This window comes from Corvus cornix, chromosome 3 (assembly GCF_000738735.6).
Source record: "Corvus cornix cornix isolate S_Up_H32 chromosome 3, ASM73873v5, whole genome shotgun sequence".
In the NCBI taxonomy this organism is placed as follows: Eukaryota; Metazoa; Chordata; class Aves; order Passeriformes; family Corvidae; genus Corvus; species Corvus cornix.
The window spans coordinates 318,820-335,902 of NC_047056.1; the positions used below are offsets into that span (position 1 = coordinate 318,820).

Sequence of the window (17,083 nt, forward strand, 5' to 3'; positions counted from 1 at the left end):
GAGAATTACCACCAGCAGCAGCCTCTGTGGCTCTGGCTTCCATCTAAATCACCTGGGCAAACGATTCATTTGTGTATTGTGGAAATTTTTCCTTTCAAATACATGAAAATGGTCATCTTATACTTCCCAGCTGAAAAAGCTCTACTTTTGCTGGCAGAGATCAGAAGCCATTCCTTCTCAGAAGCCTGAAGAAAAAGAATGTTTTTGTGTTAGCAGTGATACTGCCACCTTTTAGATTCAGAACACATCGTTAGCAATACATTTTGATTACAATAGACCAACTGTTCCCCGTTGGAAGCATACAAGCAAACAAGAACATTAAACAATGCCAAAACATTACATATGCTGACTGTCAGCCCAGCACAGTTACATTCAGCTGGCAGTCACAGTGTCCTCTGTAATTGTGACCCGTTTAAAAAGGGAGGCTTAACAAGCAGTGCATGGCCATAAAACAACAGCCATAGTTAAAGAACAGATGTATGAGCACATACAGAACTGCTGTTGGCCCTGACATACTTTGAACAGGGGGTTTTTCTGCATATAGCCAGGCAGATTAATCTGTTTCTGTGTTCATCTGTGCTTTATTCAGGGATTCCAGCTCTAGCTATCATCTTGTGGAGGAAAGAACTCCAAAATGACAAAGGCTTAAAAAAATTGACAATTAAAACCAAAGCCATTGCTAATACTACAAAACCTTGAAGAGCCGACCCAGAAAACACAAACTCCAAGGTGAAAAGCAGGTGTTGGAGTTTTTACTTAACTGCAGGGAAAAGAAACCAACTCACAGAATATCCTGAGTTGGAAGGGACCCACAAGGATCATTGAGTCCAACTCTGGAGCAAATGGCCCATACAGGGATTGAACCCACAACTTTGGTTGGTCATTAACACCATGCTCTGACCAACTGAGCTAAGCAGCACTTCTACACCTGCCCGCCAAAGTTTAAAATCAAATACGGCCCCTCCTCTGGTACTCAAAAGGGGAAAATAATGCTTTACAAGAGACAGCACAAAGCTATTGGAAAGTGAAAGCAAAGGTCAGTCACTGCATTTCTGCTGGATTTGCAAGAACAAGAGAATGGGCTATTTCCAATGATTCTGTGCAATTCACAGTTTTCACATTCAGCAGTACAAAACCCGTATTGTCAGCTTTATTCCTGCTTCCTAAAGCTGCTCTGAAACTAAACAAAACTTAACAAAAAGTGAGATAGGACTGCTTTAAGGGAGAAAACAGTGCCAGGCTTCCCTTCCTGAGGATGCCAAGAAGTCTTAAAATCTATTCAATTCTTAAACACCTTGAACACACTTTGCTCCACAAGCAAGGATGCTGCAACCTGGAAGTCCTGACTCCAATTTTCCAGTTTACATCATCCTCATTTGTGTAGGCTCCTCTGTCTCAGAACAGCCACCCCAGGGGAAGCTTTATTGCCAGGGGAAGGGAAATCAGGTTCTGGACAGGGTAAATGCATTTTCTGTTCTCTGCTCTGAGCGTGCACAATGCTGCTGAAGAGTACCCTTCCAAGAGGGCATTTCTTCAGTTACGCCACATGAAATCCTTTATTCTGCATACCTTTAGTAAAAACAGAGATGAGGCTTCACATGACCTTATGTCCCTTATTACTCAACACTAATCTCTTTTGCAAGAGGAATTAACAACCTTTTTAAGTGGGTACAAATTGGACAGATAGTTTTGAACAAGAGCAGCTGAGGGACTTATCTCAAATGTTCTCAAGTGTTTGTGTTTTAGAAGTTAATTTTCTAGTCTAACAATCTTTTCTATTGCTCTACTTCTCAGTAAGAGTTACAATCTTGAAATAAATCTAGGTTAAATAAATACTTCGATTTGGAAAGTAAATAGTCACGGTTCCTGTTAGCTCAGTGAATGACCAAGGCACTTGATAGAGTCTAAAATTAGGAAATTCTGCTTGAAAGTTTAAATTGCCTGCAATATGAAAGAGGCAGATTTCTGAAGTCAAGTGTTGCACTAGTTTCACCAACTTCTTAGAGAGAGAGAGAGAAACAGAGAGAGACAGAGATAGACAGAGATGTGTGCCAGCAAGGCAAAAGTCCACAGCCTAGATGGCAGCCTCACTGTCTGGATAAGGGATATTCAGGGACACATGACAGCTTACAGAGGTGACTTACCTACAACAGCTTTACATTCTGTCACACTCCCATCCCACAGTTACAACCCCTACCCTCTCTCCCCCACCATCCTGCCAGCTACACTTGTGTCCTGGTGACCTTTTCACTATTTGGCCATCTGCTCCAAACTGCTGACTTCCCCATTCATCAACCATTATCAACCCTCTCCTCCTCTCATTTTATCAATAGTATCAATAGTATCAATATCAATAGTAACTGATAGCCAACTCATCCCTGGGATGGTTGATACACAAAATTACACACACCCTTGAACCCAAGCATCAATCCCACTATAGTTCCCCAGTTGTTTCTCCCTCCATTGAGCCAATTTTCAATAGCGATAACCTGCTCTCCATTAGCAATGCAAGGCATGTCAATAAAATAAACTACAGAACAAAGTCAAGTGCTTTGGAGAAACAATTTTACTGCTGATACCTTCATCAACCAGGCTGTAATCTTGACAAATCTGTCACATTTTACAGTGTCCTTCCACAGGACAGATCTACTTATATATATTTAGCTGTTAAATCTTCTTCCATTGAATTTCAAATTAACTCTTGCAATTTAAATTGCACAGACTCCACCTCAGGCTAATGGCTTTAAAGTCTCCTAGGTCTCCTGTTACCCTTTTAATACAGCTGAAGCACTTTCTTTTAATCTTCTTGCGGTACTGATTCAGTCACGGCTACATTAACATAGTGCTCTCATGTTACATCCTTAGTAAACCTCCCTTGCTTGCAGTCACTCACTCCCGATGTCAGAAGCCAGCCACTACTGTAACACCAACAACATGACACAGGACAGCTGCCCACCGAGCTTACAAAACCCCACGTTTTATAGGGGAATTGCTGTAGAAGCCTATTCACTAATTTCACACCCTGACATGATTACCAAAATAATCTGACCTGCTCTTCAGGCCTAGGAAGATAAAGTAACTTGGCTGCAGCCTCCTAAGCAGGCACCACTCTCCTTTCAAAGGAGCCCAGACTCAACAGGCAGTGCTCTTCAAATACAGCACAAGTCCTGCTGGGGTACACCAGGCCTCTTGAACATACAGCAGAAAGGGGATTCTGGAGAGGAAATGATGTCACCATCATTGGTTTTAATGAAAACACCACAACGTTGTTTTCACCAGAAAGAAACGCATTTACATTGCATCCAGGAGAAAACCTACGGACTCACTGCAGTGACCTGTGACTGCATCTGCAGAGAACTTGATTTCTGGCTCAGCAACCACATGCCAGAAAGGACAGAAAAGAACGTGACAAGGCTGAGAAGACCCTGGTGTCCCCAGGCACCTTCACTTCAGAGGTGACTAGGAAGCCCTGTTGGTCCCAGGAGTTACCTAAACCCAAGGGAAGTTTAGGTAAACTCAAACAAGCAGAGGCAATTCAAACAGCTCCCAAGTAGAAATTATTATAAAGTAGTAGCAATTAGCAATACCACAGTAATTATTAATACAGACATAAGCCATCAAAGCAGAGCAACTGAGCCCAGGGGCAAGTATGATGTCAGAAATACGGCACTGCAATGAAATCAGTTCAACGTAACCAACACAAAGCCAGAGGGCAAATTCTCTCCAGCCTGAACATGCCTGCTTGAGCAGAGTTCTCCATGAGAAATATGGAGAAGTTGAGAAAACTGCTCAGAGACTAGAAGATGCAACAGAGCAGATGCAGCAGAAAAAATGCTGTGCTCTATTACAGGAAATCCAGAGAAGCTCATGGGTACACTGGATCCGAGGAAAGAAATTTTAGATCGCACAAACAGACCTGCAAGATGATGCTAGGAATCTCAAGGGATGTTTAAGAGAGTAAACCACACCTATTTAACACCAAAAAAAAACCCCAAAGTCAGTGATGAAAATGGTGAAAAACAGATATGCTTTAACAGTAGCACACTGAGGCATAGAACTGCCACATGTCAACACGATGGCTTCACAAAATCCAGAATTAAAACAATCCACAATAATAAAACTAATAATTCCCCACGTTGCACGGAATATTGCTATTTTTGCTGAATGACTTCTATGTCTTTGAGAAAGAGTGGGGAAAAGATGAGCACAAGGAAAGAGAATTATAATGGCTGGAAAAGATGAACAAACTGGGAAGATGATGCAGAGAATGAATACCTAATGCCCCAAATAGGTAGCCTGGGAGCAATTCAGAGGCTTTCCCTAGCCATAAGCTGCCAAAATGGCTGACAATGCACAGGAAAAAACAGGAGGCAGAGCTACTGTGATACCATTTAAATAAATTAAAAAAAAAATTGAAAGGCAGACATACATGTGGAAAAAGTTACACAACCCCATTTTTGACATATCTGAGCAAAATATTACTGGGCATGCTCTTCAAAAGAACTGCAACAAAAAAACCCAACCAGCAAAAAACCCAACAACAAAAAACAAAAGAGAGCCCCACATACTAAAAAAAGTCCTCACACAAAGCAAACTGCTTCTACGTATTTTACCCATAGGAGGGATTGTGATTCAACCTGTATTTACCATGAAAGAAAGCACAGGCAAGCAACTGGAAACCACAGCTTCTTTGTGAACTCTGCTCAAGAACAACTGAAATAGAGGCAGTTACCCAGTAGGAAGGTGGAATTGGTGAAAAAGCTGCATGACTGATGAAATGTCTCTACAAAGGCAGCTCCTTTCCTCTTTTCAAAATACTGACAAGTAACTGGTTTAACCTGAAGATGGCAATTAAGAGAGACAATAGCACAAAACTCACTTGAGGAAAAAAAACCCTTAAATATATTGATGAACACTGGCAGGGGAACAACTCAAGTATTTGTCATCTCTGCTACAATGGAACAGACTGGAATAATCATAAAAGACTCAGCAAAGGCTTCTAAAAAAGTAACACCAGGAGAAAGGGGGCTAGATCTAGAGATATAAGGATGGGGCACTGAGAGGACACAGGGGCAGAAAATGGAGATGGCCAAGTTCTCCATCAGAGGAAAGATACCACTGGTTAAGTCCAAAGAGACATGGGAAGGCTTGAAGCATTTCAGCTGCTGGGGCAGGATGGCACCGAGGGTCACCACACATCGGATTTGACATGCCTGAGCACACTCACTGTTCCAGGGAAATTCTGCTGCATCAGAGGGGAAGACACGAGCAGGCTGTTGCAGCCTCTTGCCTTCAGCACCTCCCTGCACTTTCATAAAATACCCAGGAAGCGGTACTATAAAAGCAACCTTCTGCCTCTCCAGAGAAAGCACCGAGAAAGCTGCACACAACAAACAAGGGTGGCTACAGTGATACTGAAACTACACCAAATTGTAGGGTCAGTCCAAAAGTATCCAGCTTGTGGGACACACACAGGCTGGACAGCCAGCGGGAGGGTTCCAAAAACACCCCTTGCAGGGACTTGTGCCAGCAGCCAGGGGTCTCTAGGAGCAAAGGTACCAGGGACAACTGAAGGGAGCCTGAGGGACAGCGGCTTCTCCAGCAAAGCAGAGCACGAAAGCATCAAAGAATGCAGCTCACACACATGGGATCCCAAGCGCTTCACTGCTCCACAGCATGGAGAGAAACAGAAACAAGTTTTAACATTTGTAGCAAACAACTGTTTGTAGGAGAATTGGAGAATGGCAAAATTCACACTTCACGTCTATAGTCTGAATACTGATTGGGATTAAATGAGCATCCGATAATGATGAGGTCGCAGAAGCGAAGGGTAACATGCATGTGACCTTTTATCACCAGGATCAGGCTTCAGCAGAAATGAGATAGGAGAATTTGCTCTGGTATCAATGCCAGTATTAAGCTCATTTGATTTTCTCTATTCTCTGCACTCCCACATGAAGGTTTTCCAGATCTATGGCTGCTCAAACATATTTCCTCAGAACATTACAGCCACCAACCACAAAAACAAGTCACAGCAAGTACCCAAAACACCATGCTACATTAACATCCATCTAGCACTTCCAACACTGTCACCTGGAAGATGCCTCACAACAGAAATATTAGAGGAACGGCCATCCACACAAAGCACACATACCAGGAAAGGCGAGCACTGCATATTACTTCTTTATTTATGGCATTATTGCATGTAATAATTTCAGACAGAACAGCTCCTTTAAAAAGGAAATCATTCACACACTTTTAAAGGAGCAACTTGTAAAGCACTTAAGTAACCATCACATTAGATTTTACTGCTCTCTATGGAAGAAAATGGAAATACCTATATTTGTTCATTTCTGGTTGTAAACCACTTAAGAAAAGCCACATTGACTACACTATGCACTAGCTGAAGCCATATAAATCTTATTTATCAGATATCCATCTCCATTACACTTAGAAGCACATGCACACACTTTCTCTAACAGAGTAGTTGCCAGTCAAAATGCACAGCCACCTCTTTAGAATGAGTTTCAGCTCCTGGATGAATGAGCACATTGTGATGGTATGACTGAACAAAAACTGAGGGGCAAATGCAGTGCTGGTAAAATTCAAAAATACTGCTGCAAGAGCAAGCTGCTGCCAGTGGTAAGCCAGCACTGTATTCTATAAACATCACTTAAGGTGCTATTTAGCCTTTCCTGAGGAGCTGGACGTGAGCAGGAAAAGCTGTGCTGGAGAAGGGCACACAGCAGCTCTGCTGCTGCTCCACAGTCTCCTGGTCACTGCTGCAGTTACAGACACAGCTGCCTCTGCAGTCCCCCCACCCCGTGCTCCTGACCCATGGAATATGCCATATGATCAGCCCTTGGCTGCAGAACTACGCAGCCACTCCACGCTACTGGGGATTGGTGTGCCTTTCTAGCCAGTGGCTTGTATCGTTTACAAATAAGAGAAGGAAACCCACACGATAAAGCCAAACCATACATGCTGCTACCCCAAGTCTGCAGAGGCTGTAGAACAGCAGCATGAAATGCAGACAGCCCCACTTCCCCTTTAACACAGCATTCAAGTGTTGATTTTAACTATTTCATCAAGGAGCATGCTAAGAATAGTCTACCGTGGTACAAATCTCCAATTTCAGATATTATGCCACCTCCACCATCCCAGCAACCTTGCAGCTGAATTTTCACCTTACAGCTTCTGCAAGCTGCGGAGTGAAACTGATGTAAAAACCCATTGAAAACAACAATCAAACAGTGCTTTTATTTCCAGCAGTATAAGAAATGCTGCAATAATAGCATGACCTTGAATATTAAAATACGAGGATCTAGATGGTCTGACAGCAACTTGTTGGCCTCCCCAAGGGAGGTCACTGCACACATACCCTCGTGTTCTTCCTTAAACACTCCCTGCTGTCCACCAAAGGTGGGACATGGAGCTAGAAGGCTGCCTGACCCGACTCAGGCTGATTGTTCTGGACCTTCTTCCACCTGGATCTCCCCTTCCTGCACACTCAGATTCACAGTTCAGCAGTGCGTTTGTTATCCCATAAAAAACACTGCTGGAAGGTATTGGCAGACAGAGAAACGTTGCCTGCAAACCACTGTCTGAAGGCTCGCAAGGTGAGGAAGCCAGAGAAGGTCCACTGAAAGTCAGTAAGAAAGGCAGTCAACACAGGACAGCATGAAAAGGAAAAAAAAAAAAGTCACGGAAATACAGATATCTCAGAATGTGGAAAAGGAAAAGCAAGCTTCAAACAAGGTTTTCCTACAATGTCACGAATTGGAGAAACACTGCTGTGTGGAATACAGTACCTGATCCAAAAAGAACGGGGGGAGGTGAGGGGCAGAAAGAGGGGGAAGGGCCAGAATCCATGTAGGACTTCAGCAATTTCTGAAACAGGCTTCCAAGGCTGAACATGGAGAAAAACAAGGAAAACTTGCCTGCCAACCATTTCTAAATGTGTAAATGGAGAAATAAATACAAGAAAATTTTTCGCAGACAGGATGTGCTTTCCCTATTTTTGGCTTGGCCCTTACAATACAGCTGTGCTGTGTCTGGTACCCACAAAGCACCTGCCTGCCAGACCAAGCCAACAGACTGCACTCAGTGCTCTTAGGGCTTGCTCAATGCTCACCACCGACACAGCATTTCCATTTGAGCAAAAGGTACTTGAGTGCCATTCATAATGCTGAAGAAGACAGCAAGCCATCATTCGAGTGCCACTGGTCTAGAAGACATCCACTTGGACAAACAGAATAGACATGTCAAATTTTTAAATGTTATAAAAGCAGAGCACTGTCACAGTTTGATCCACTGCACAGTCACGGAAACTGAGAGATGAACCCAGCGCCATTTTCAATTACCAAAAGCTTGTCATAACATGTACAGAGCAGTGACAGCATCCCAAAGGTCTACCTCCAGGGCACAAAATTAAATAGCTATTACCCAATAAAAGAAATCCCATTTCAAAGTCTCTGTCTTTGAGCATGACAAGTACCTACAGCTCTTTTCAAATGTTAATTTGGTTTATGAGAACAGAAAAAATCTCAGAAGATTCAGCAGAGAAACATCCACAATAGCTCATTTACTAGAAATGCACTGATAAGCACCTTTTTCTTTAAAAAAAAAATCTGGCTGCTGTATTGCTGAAGCACAGCAATTTGGTTCCAGCTACCCAAACCACATAGCTATTTTGATCATTACATATTCTTCACACTTTCAAAACACAAAGACCACCACTATACCGATTTAGGTGACACTGAAAGGTTGTATCTTGACTCTGATCAGAATTGCAGAGGGCCAGGGAGGTAAGTCTTCATCGTGTATTGCATTCCCCCAAAATCTTGCACGATTAAGGGTCCAGGTGATAAGTACCTTCTATTGTTACAGTCTTTTTAGAAAGGTATACAAACATTTCCCCATTATAAATATGCACAAAACGTTTAAAACGTTAACATAGCTGGCAAAAAGCCACAGCTAAACTCCTTCCAAGGGAGTCACGTCAGCTTCTCCTACTGACCCCTAAATCTGAGTCATTTATGGAAAAGAGATCACTTTGACAGCCACCAGCTTCTTCCAAAAACGCAGACATCCTACCTGCAGGGCCCTGCTGCTCCACATACGCTCTCTGATGGAAGGATTCCTTGCTAGCCATTTTTTTTTTTTTTCGGGAGAACGCCTGCCTGTACCAAAGGGGGCTGGACGCAGCAGCGCCCAGGTACGAACACCAAACCCTCCCATCCTTTGCTGGCCAGGGCTGGATCCGCCGGTCCCGCTACCGCCCCGCTCTCTAACCAGTTCTTTGCACCGAGAACTGAAGGTACCGCGGGGCCGGCAGCTGCTCGGCTGGAGCGCAGGGAAAGCCAAGGAAGCAGGGCTGAGGTGGGGAACATCCCCGGCCCGAGTACCTGTCCGTCCCGCGGGCTCCTCGGCCGGGGGGGCGGCGGCAGCGGCCCTTCCCCTCTGCTCGCAAAACACCGCCCCGCTGCCGCTCCGGTCCCCGGCAGCTCCCGATGCCCTCGCCGGGAGCGGGCAGACGGTGGCACATGGATAACAAAGCCCGGCGGAGGGACGGCGGCGCTCACCTGCCCAGCGGTCGCTTCATGCCCTCGGCAGCGGCGGAGGCAGGCAGGCGCAGGCTTCGCCTCAGGCTGCAGCCCTTGTCGAGGGGCCCGGGCACAGCGGCGGCAGCGGCGGCGGCGCGCTCATGCTCCACCGTGACCGACTCGTTGCGTTTCCTCATGCCGGGGCGGGGGCGGCAGCGGCGGCGGCGGAGACGGCGGCAGCGGAGCGGGGCCGCGCTCACTCGCCGCGCGCCCTGCCCGGCCCTGCCCGGCCCCGCCCCGCGCCCCGCCCCGCCGGCGCGCCCACCAATCCCCGCCTCCGGCCCGCCCCTCGCCCCGCCCCTCCACCGCCCCCGCCAATCCCCGCCTCCGGAGCCGGCCCGCCCGCCGGCGCCTCGGAGCGGCCGCGGCGCCATCTCTACTGCGGGCAGCGGCCCGGCCGCCATTTCGCTGTGGGCCGGGGCGGGGCCCCGCGGCCCCGGCGCTGCTCGGTGCCGGGCGGGGACGGCCCTGCCCAGGGCGGGAGCTGTGTATGCCCATGAAAGAGCCCTGCACTTGGTCTGCAGGCGTTTGGAAGGGCTGTGAGACCCGGGCGGAGCGGCAGTACAGATCTGGGCACGGGGAAACGGCACGGCTGGTCCGGGGATGCGGGGAGAGTCAGAGCCGGCCTTTTGATACAATCGGCAGTGGGAACAGGACAGGGACGAAGCTGTTTGATGGCACAGAAGGGTTATGATACCACACTGGAAAGCACGTCCTCATCTGACTTATGGCTAAAGAGGCACACAGGCAAGGCAAGGAAGTTACAGAGCTTCCCTGGCTCTGTGGGGGTGTTGCAACGTGTGGAATATGTAAAATTTTTTCTTAAGAAAGGAAGTTCTTTGATGTTTGATCTCTGTATACTTTTAAGCCTGCTCAGCAAGAAAGGCAACTTTCCATGTGTTAAAAACCCCCAAATTAATTGCCTTGTTGAAGCTTAGGTCTTGAGGTGCTTCAGTGATCTCAGACCGAGGGGGAGGTTATCAAAGATTTGGAAAAAGGATGCCCACTGATAGTGGACACAGAATTTATGGGCCACAAAGACACCTGGTAGAACTCCCAAAGGAAGTAAGGAAGAAACTAATAAAGCCAACGTAGCAATTGTCCTGAAGTCAGCTGCAACTGGGTAAAATGTAATTCCATCAGGGAATTACATCTGTGGCCACCAACTCAGAGACCACTGGCCCAAGAAAGCCACAGACCCAAAAGAAGAGAAAGAGTGGGTGTGCCAACTAATTAGTATAAGAAGCAAGAGAATAATTAACCAATAAAAGATAGAATGACAATTAATAGGAGAACTATGTAACTTGTAGCCAATGAGTACTAATTCCTTTGTTTGCTAAAATGTATAAATAGTAAAAAGTTTTGATAGCTGCTGTGCTTGATTTGTGGAATACCACAGAGCACCCAGGCTTGTGCAACTCCTAAATAAACAATCTATGCCTATACTCTTGAGTGTGTAATTGTTGGCTTGTTGCACACCAGGTAACAAATCCAACTTTTGCAGACAAGATGAGGGTCCTGCACTCATAGAATCACAGAACAGCTGGGGTTGGAAGGAACTTAAAGATCAACCAGTTCCAACCCTCCTACCATGGGCAGGGACACCTTCCACTAGACCCAGAGCCCCATCCAGCCTGGCCTTGAACACTTCCAGGTTTGGGGCATCCACAGCTACTCTGAGCAACCTGTGCCAGTGCCTTGCCACCCTCACAGTAAAGAATTTCTTCCTAGCATCTAAACCTGCCCTCTGTCAGTTTAAAGCCATTCACATGTCCTAGCACTACTCGCCCTTCCAAGAAGTCACTGGAAACTAGTGGTGGCAGATGAAGAGCCAGTGAAACATTCCCTGCAGTATCAGCACTAGCTGGTGATTGCTCTGTCTCTGCCTTCGGGGTTACAGACAGGACAGCAGTGCACTGCAGAGAGCAGCCATGCTCGGGTGTTCTGTTCTGTCTCCCACTGCCACTGCTGGGCTGACCCATTGGAATACCTTCTGTGTTCCTGTGAAGTGAAAAAGCGGAACAGTTTCTGGAAAATGGCTCTTCAGACAAGTGGTCTCAGCTGTCTTGCATCCATTTCTTCTGAATTGTTGCCAAGTGATCCTGTACCTGCAGGGCCCTGCTGCTCCACAAACGCTCTCTGATGGAAGGATTCCGTGCTAGTCTTTTTTTTTTTTTTTTCAGGAGAATGCCGGCCTGTACCAAAGGGGGCGTTCCATCAAAATGATGGAACATTGAGATTCCAGAGAAATACATAAATAAATTAATCCCAGGAGCAAAGAAAAGGCACTGGACCACAAAGGAGGAAGCAACTGTTAAAATACCAGCCTCTACTATCCATCAGTTATGGAAAACTAGCAGAAAGTACTGTGTAATGAGCTGATATGCATTGTATTTTGTTTCTACAAGGTTCTCCTAACATTTGAGATTTTCAGAAATTTTCTCTAGATATGATCATAATTGCTAAAACTTTCAGCCAGGCTATTGGAAAAACTGGTTGTACTTTTGCTGCTTTGAACAGCAAATGAGTGTGTTCTTGTCCATTTGATTTTGTTTCATTTTCTATGTCTCATTGGGAAGACTGAGTTCTGCAATTGAGGACTGTCAGGAGCTTTGGGTGGTGACAACATCATGAGTGGTGGTCACTCCAAAAGCAGGCTCTGCAAAGGCTGTATGGGGCTCCTTGGGAGTGTCAGTGTAGTCCTGTGAAGAGGGAATTGCAAGCTGCTGCACAGGCTTTGAAACAAGAAGAATAGACTAAGGGGTCACAAATCCTCTGAGATGCCTCAGAGTGGCATTTACTACTGGGGACAACTAAGGAAAATTACTTGCAAGTCAGTCTTTGTGGTGTGAGTCTTAATACCAGCTGGCTTTTTCTCTGTGCTAGAAAGAAGCAAGTATTTTCTTGTGGAGGCCTTAAGCTATTCTCAGCATTTCTAAATGCTTCCCTTCCTTAACCACGTAGGTGTATAAACAGGTGCTTGCTTGGTCTCTCCCATCATAGCAGATATTTAAGATTCAGGAATCACCACATCTCTTTTTTAGTGTAATGTCCTCTGTGCTGCTCATACATAATTTATAGAATATTGAATTGTAGAACCATACAGTCGTTAGGGTTGGAGAAGACCCTCAGGATCATTGAGTCCAACTGTTAGCTTAGCCCTGCCGTGTTCACTGCTAAACCATGTCCTCAGATGCCACATTTAGACATTCTTTGAACACTTCCAGGATAGTGACTCCACCCTGGGCAGTCCGTTCCAGTGCCTGACCCTTCCAGTGAAGAATTTTTCCTGATATAAACTCCCCTGGCAAAATGGCACTTGAGGTTCTTTCCTCTTGTCCTATCACTTGGGACCTGGGAGAAGAGACCAACCTACACCTTGCTACAAAGTCCTTTCAGGTTTCTGCAGAGAGCAATAAGATCTCCCCTGAGCCTCCTTTTCTCCAGGCTGAACTCCCCCAGCCACTCCTCATCAGACTTGTGCTCCAGCCCTTCTCCTTCCTTGCCTGTCCCTTCTGAAGAGTTTATAGACACCCCTTGCAGCACATCAGTTGTGTGTGTCATCCCACCAATCTGAAGAGGTTCTTCCATTTGGGATCAGTACTTGCCCTTCTGACCTACTGAAAGAGAGTACTGGGCCTTTCTGTGAGTGGGCCTCAGAAATTACCACACACCTTCCCCCTCAGAAATCAATGCACAAAATCCATTCTGAATTCCAAGTTAACCCCTGTGGTGGAATTCTGATTGACTTGATTGTGGAGGCAACAGTCCACTACAAACCTTACTTCTGCTGCTGCTGTAAGCAATCCAGGGTGAAGTTCTGCCGTGTGTGGTCAACAAATTCTGCATCTGAACAATGCAAAACAGCTGAGGGAATGTGCTGACACAGGATTTCTTACCAGCTAGGTACTCCATGTAGTTCTACAAAACATGTACAGGAAAAACAGGAAAATCCAGTCAGAGAAAAGGCTGGGAAAGAATTTGGGATTTCTTAGCTCAAGGCATGAACAAAGATTACAATAGAGCAATAGTAGAAACTATTGCTATGGGCAAGGACACGTTCCAAAGAGTTTCTGGATATCTGCAATGATCCCAAGGAGGCCTGGAGACAGACCATGGGGCAAGGACATAGGCTGCTGGACTGCACCAGTGTCAACCTCCTTCCCATCATGTATTCTTCAGAGGCAGCTGCACCTGGATCTACCAGCCTGATCTGGAGATGAGGAAGACTGATGGAAAGCAAAGGACAGCAAATGAGCACTGATCCTAAGTAACATTTTCAAGAGAAGGAATGAGAGCTGTGCATGGCTGTGGATGAGCTCAAACAAATCTCCCCAAAAGACAGAATCTGGAGCAAGAGATACTGAAGGGACCTGGAAAGACTGGGAGAAAGTTCTGGTTAGGAAACCACTGTGAAAAAAGTCTCTGGAGAGCACAAGGATATTCAAAGCAGCAGAGAAATAGAAAAGGGGCAGAGCCATCTCCTTTGAGATGGTACTTGAAGGGGGAAGGAAAGCCAAGGAGAGGTGAATTGAGGCAGAGCAAACACTGCAAGTTGCTGATAAAGGCAGCCTCTGGAAATGCAGAGGCCTGCTAGGAGGACAGCTTTCTGCTCCTCAGCACCGTGGGCTTCTTCATCTGCTTACCCAACTGTCTCCTCCTAGTTGAGAAAATTATGGAAAATTCAGATGGAAAGGACCGTGGAGCTATCCTTCCATGCTGAATGCATCCTTTCTGAAGGCAGGAGAATCCACATGCCCCCCCACCCCAAGCTGCTCCCAGCCCCCCACCTTGCAGTCCTGGGGCAGGGGCTGCCTTTGGGGCAAGACAGGACTGCTGCGTCTGGCACAGGAGGTGCTGCAGGCTGGTGGCATAACAAGGCTTGTAGCCCCAGAGCAGGGTGCATGAGATGACCTCAGGACTCCATGCATTTGCCAGGAAGAGGTCCCAGGGCTTCTCCCGCAGGATCTCAGTACATGCATAAGCATAGGATTGGCAGAAGCTCTGGCTCAGTGCTGCCTTGGTGGGCGGCCCCTGATGTGGGGAGATCCCGAGGGACTCCCCACTGACATCCTGCAGTAACAACCTCCTGGAAAATCTGGAGATGAGATCTTCATGTTTCCCTCACTATCCAGGAAAATGTTTTCCAGGTTTAAGCCTCTACAGAGAAGAGGGCAGCATGTGCTGTGAGCAGGCAGGGGCAGATGGAAGATGTGGGGCAGGGAAGATCAGGAGTCAAGGAAAGGGCTGTGAGTAGATGAGGGGCCAGGGCGGGTAGAAGAGCTTGGACTGGCAAGCACTGGTGTAGAGAGAGATTAGATAAGGGTGCAGTGGAGGCAAAGAGAGGCTTCCAGGAAGTCCTTCACTACCTGGGCTGGGGAACATGATTCCCCAGGCACCTGCTCTGGGATGCTCCCCGAGGGGGCCGGAGGAGATAAAAGCTGTCTCCATGCCTTGGTTCAGCGGGATGAGCCCTTCGGGATCCGTGGACGCAGGGGCTTGGCATGGGACAGCCCTGCCCCCCGCTGGCTCCCCTCTGCCTTGCACCCGCAGCCCCTTTGCCCACCGCTGCTCCCCCAACCCTTGTCCGTCCCCCACAAAGTGCCCACCACGGCTGCCATCCTCCTGAAGCTCCCAAAAGCTCCCTGCCCCTCGCCTCACAGTGTTCCCAATGCCCAGGACTCCTCCAAGCACTTCTTGCTCCTTTGAACCTAAAAAAGCCCCTGCCCCATTGAGCCATCCAGCAGCACTGCTGCCCGTGAAGCTCCCCGAAAGGGAGCTCCCCAAAGGGTGCTCCCGCTTCCCCCATAGCCCCTGATGCCCTGGGGACCCTCAGGTGCCCCCCTTGCCCTGTGGAACTTCATAATGCTCAGGGGCTCCTCTTGCTGCCCCCTGACAATTCCACCTTCTCACCCTGCCTGCATCCAGTGGGGCAGGAATTTCCCGAGGTTTTCCTCCAGTGCCTTCCTTTCGGAGATGACCTTGGTGGCCACCTTGTGGCACACAGTGTTAGACAGAAGTTAGGCCCTAACACCAGTCACTTGACACTGGGACAAAGTCAGGGGCCAAAATCAAGTTTGGTGAAGCTGAGCTCCTCCAGGACCAAGGAAAGCCAATCCAGAATTCCATGTGACAGCTTATGACAGGGAATGGTGATAGCTACGAACTCTTCAAGCAAGTGGCTTTTACTTGCTCACACTGGCACAGTTCCCTGCTCACAAGCACCCAGATGGTTGTGCTGGTGCTGTGGCCAGGGTCACTTGTGCATGACACAGAGGAAGGACAACAGAAACCAGGACCTTGCTCTGCTCCTGGGGATCCTGTGGAGTGCCAATGGCTGTCAGGTCAATGAAGATGATAAGCATGCTCACAATAAGCACTGATCTTTCACAACAGTCTTAGGGAATTTTTTTCCCCATGTGCCATGCCAAGTTAGTTAACCCAATGACTGAAAAGACTGCGCTCCTGCTGAAGCACCTTTGACACCGCCCACTCCCCTGCTTCTCTCCCTTACTCCCGTGTCACATTCCACGAGATTCTTACCACTGGCTTGGCTAAAGTAAATGGGAGCTCTTGCATCTCTGGCAACAGGCCAGCAGACACCACCTTAAGGACAATGACAGTAAGGATTGACCTTAGACCTTCTAGATATGAGCCCTAACGAGGTGGCCCTTTGCCAGCAGGTCCTGCTTAGGTCCATGAACTCAAGGGCAGCTTGCTACCTGCTGGTTGCTTTTGCCTCACCTTGACCACCAGCTTGAAGGTGACACATGCAGGCTGTTGGATGTCATCCTCCCACTGTGAGGACACAGGACCACCTGCCAGTGAGCTGGTCGGGCTGCCCCATGCAAGCAAGGAAGTGTCCTGACCCCATGTCCCAGGAACAGCCTTCTCCAGCAGCCACAAAGCTCGACCTGTGCTGGGCCTCGCAGTGCTCACACGCACATTTCCATTCACCCTTGGATCCACCAGGCTCATTAACCCCCTTATTCCCAGCGGCAGCCTCCCCCAAGCCGTGTATCGGAGCACTAACAAGCACCCGCCCCGCAGAGGTGGGGTGCGGACCCTGGGGCCAACAGCTCAGGCTGCTGGGGCTCCTCCTCCTCGAGCGCTGCAGAGGAGACCCGGGCAGGACAAGGAGCCCAGTCACTCTTCCTCCCGCTCTGCAGGAGCCACCTGCACGCAGCGAGGCCCCGAGAGCCGTGGGCAGGCCCTGCCGCGTCTGAGGAGACCCGCACGCCCCGAGCCCCTCCCGCGGGAAGGAGCCGAAGCCGATCCCGAACCCGCGCCCGGGCCGCTGCCCCGGAAGAGCCGCTCTCCTCCAGCCCCGCCCCCAGGGGCGTGCCCGGCGCCCGCGCGCCCTTTGGCCAATCAGAAAAATCGACCGCCCTGCGTCAGCGGCACGCGGCAGCGGCGGAGGCTGTTGCTAGGCAGGCCGGCGCGCCTGGCCCAATGGGAGCGGGGCGCTGCGGCCGGGC

The 17,083-nt window shown here is 48.2% G+C and overlaps 1 protein-coding gene across 1 annotated transcript in view; it reads right to left on the reverse strand.

Moving 5' to 3' along the window:
* ABHD12 (abhydrolase domain containing 12, lysophospholipase) overlaps positions 1–9,815 on the reverse strand; it is a 38,837-nt gene extending 29,022 nt beyond the window's left edge. The window contains exon 1 of the mRNA XM_039568745.1: positions 9,585–9,815. Coding sequence (XP_039424679.1) covers positions 9,585–9,742 — 158 coding nt within the window. The 5' untranslated portion in view covers positions 9,743–9,815. The remainder of the gene's footprint in view (positions 1–9,584) is intronic.
* Between the last annotated feature and the right edge of the window lie 7,268 nt (positions 9,816–17,083).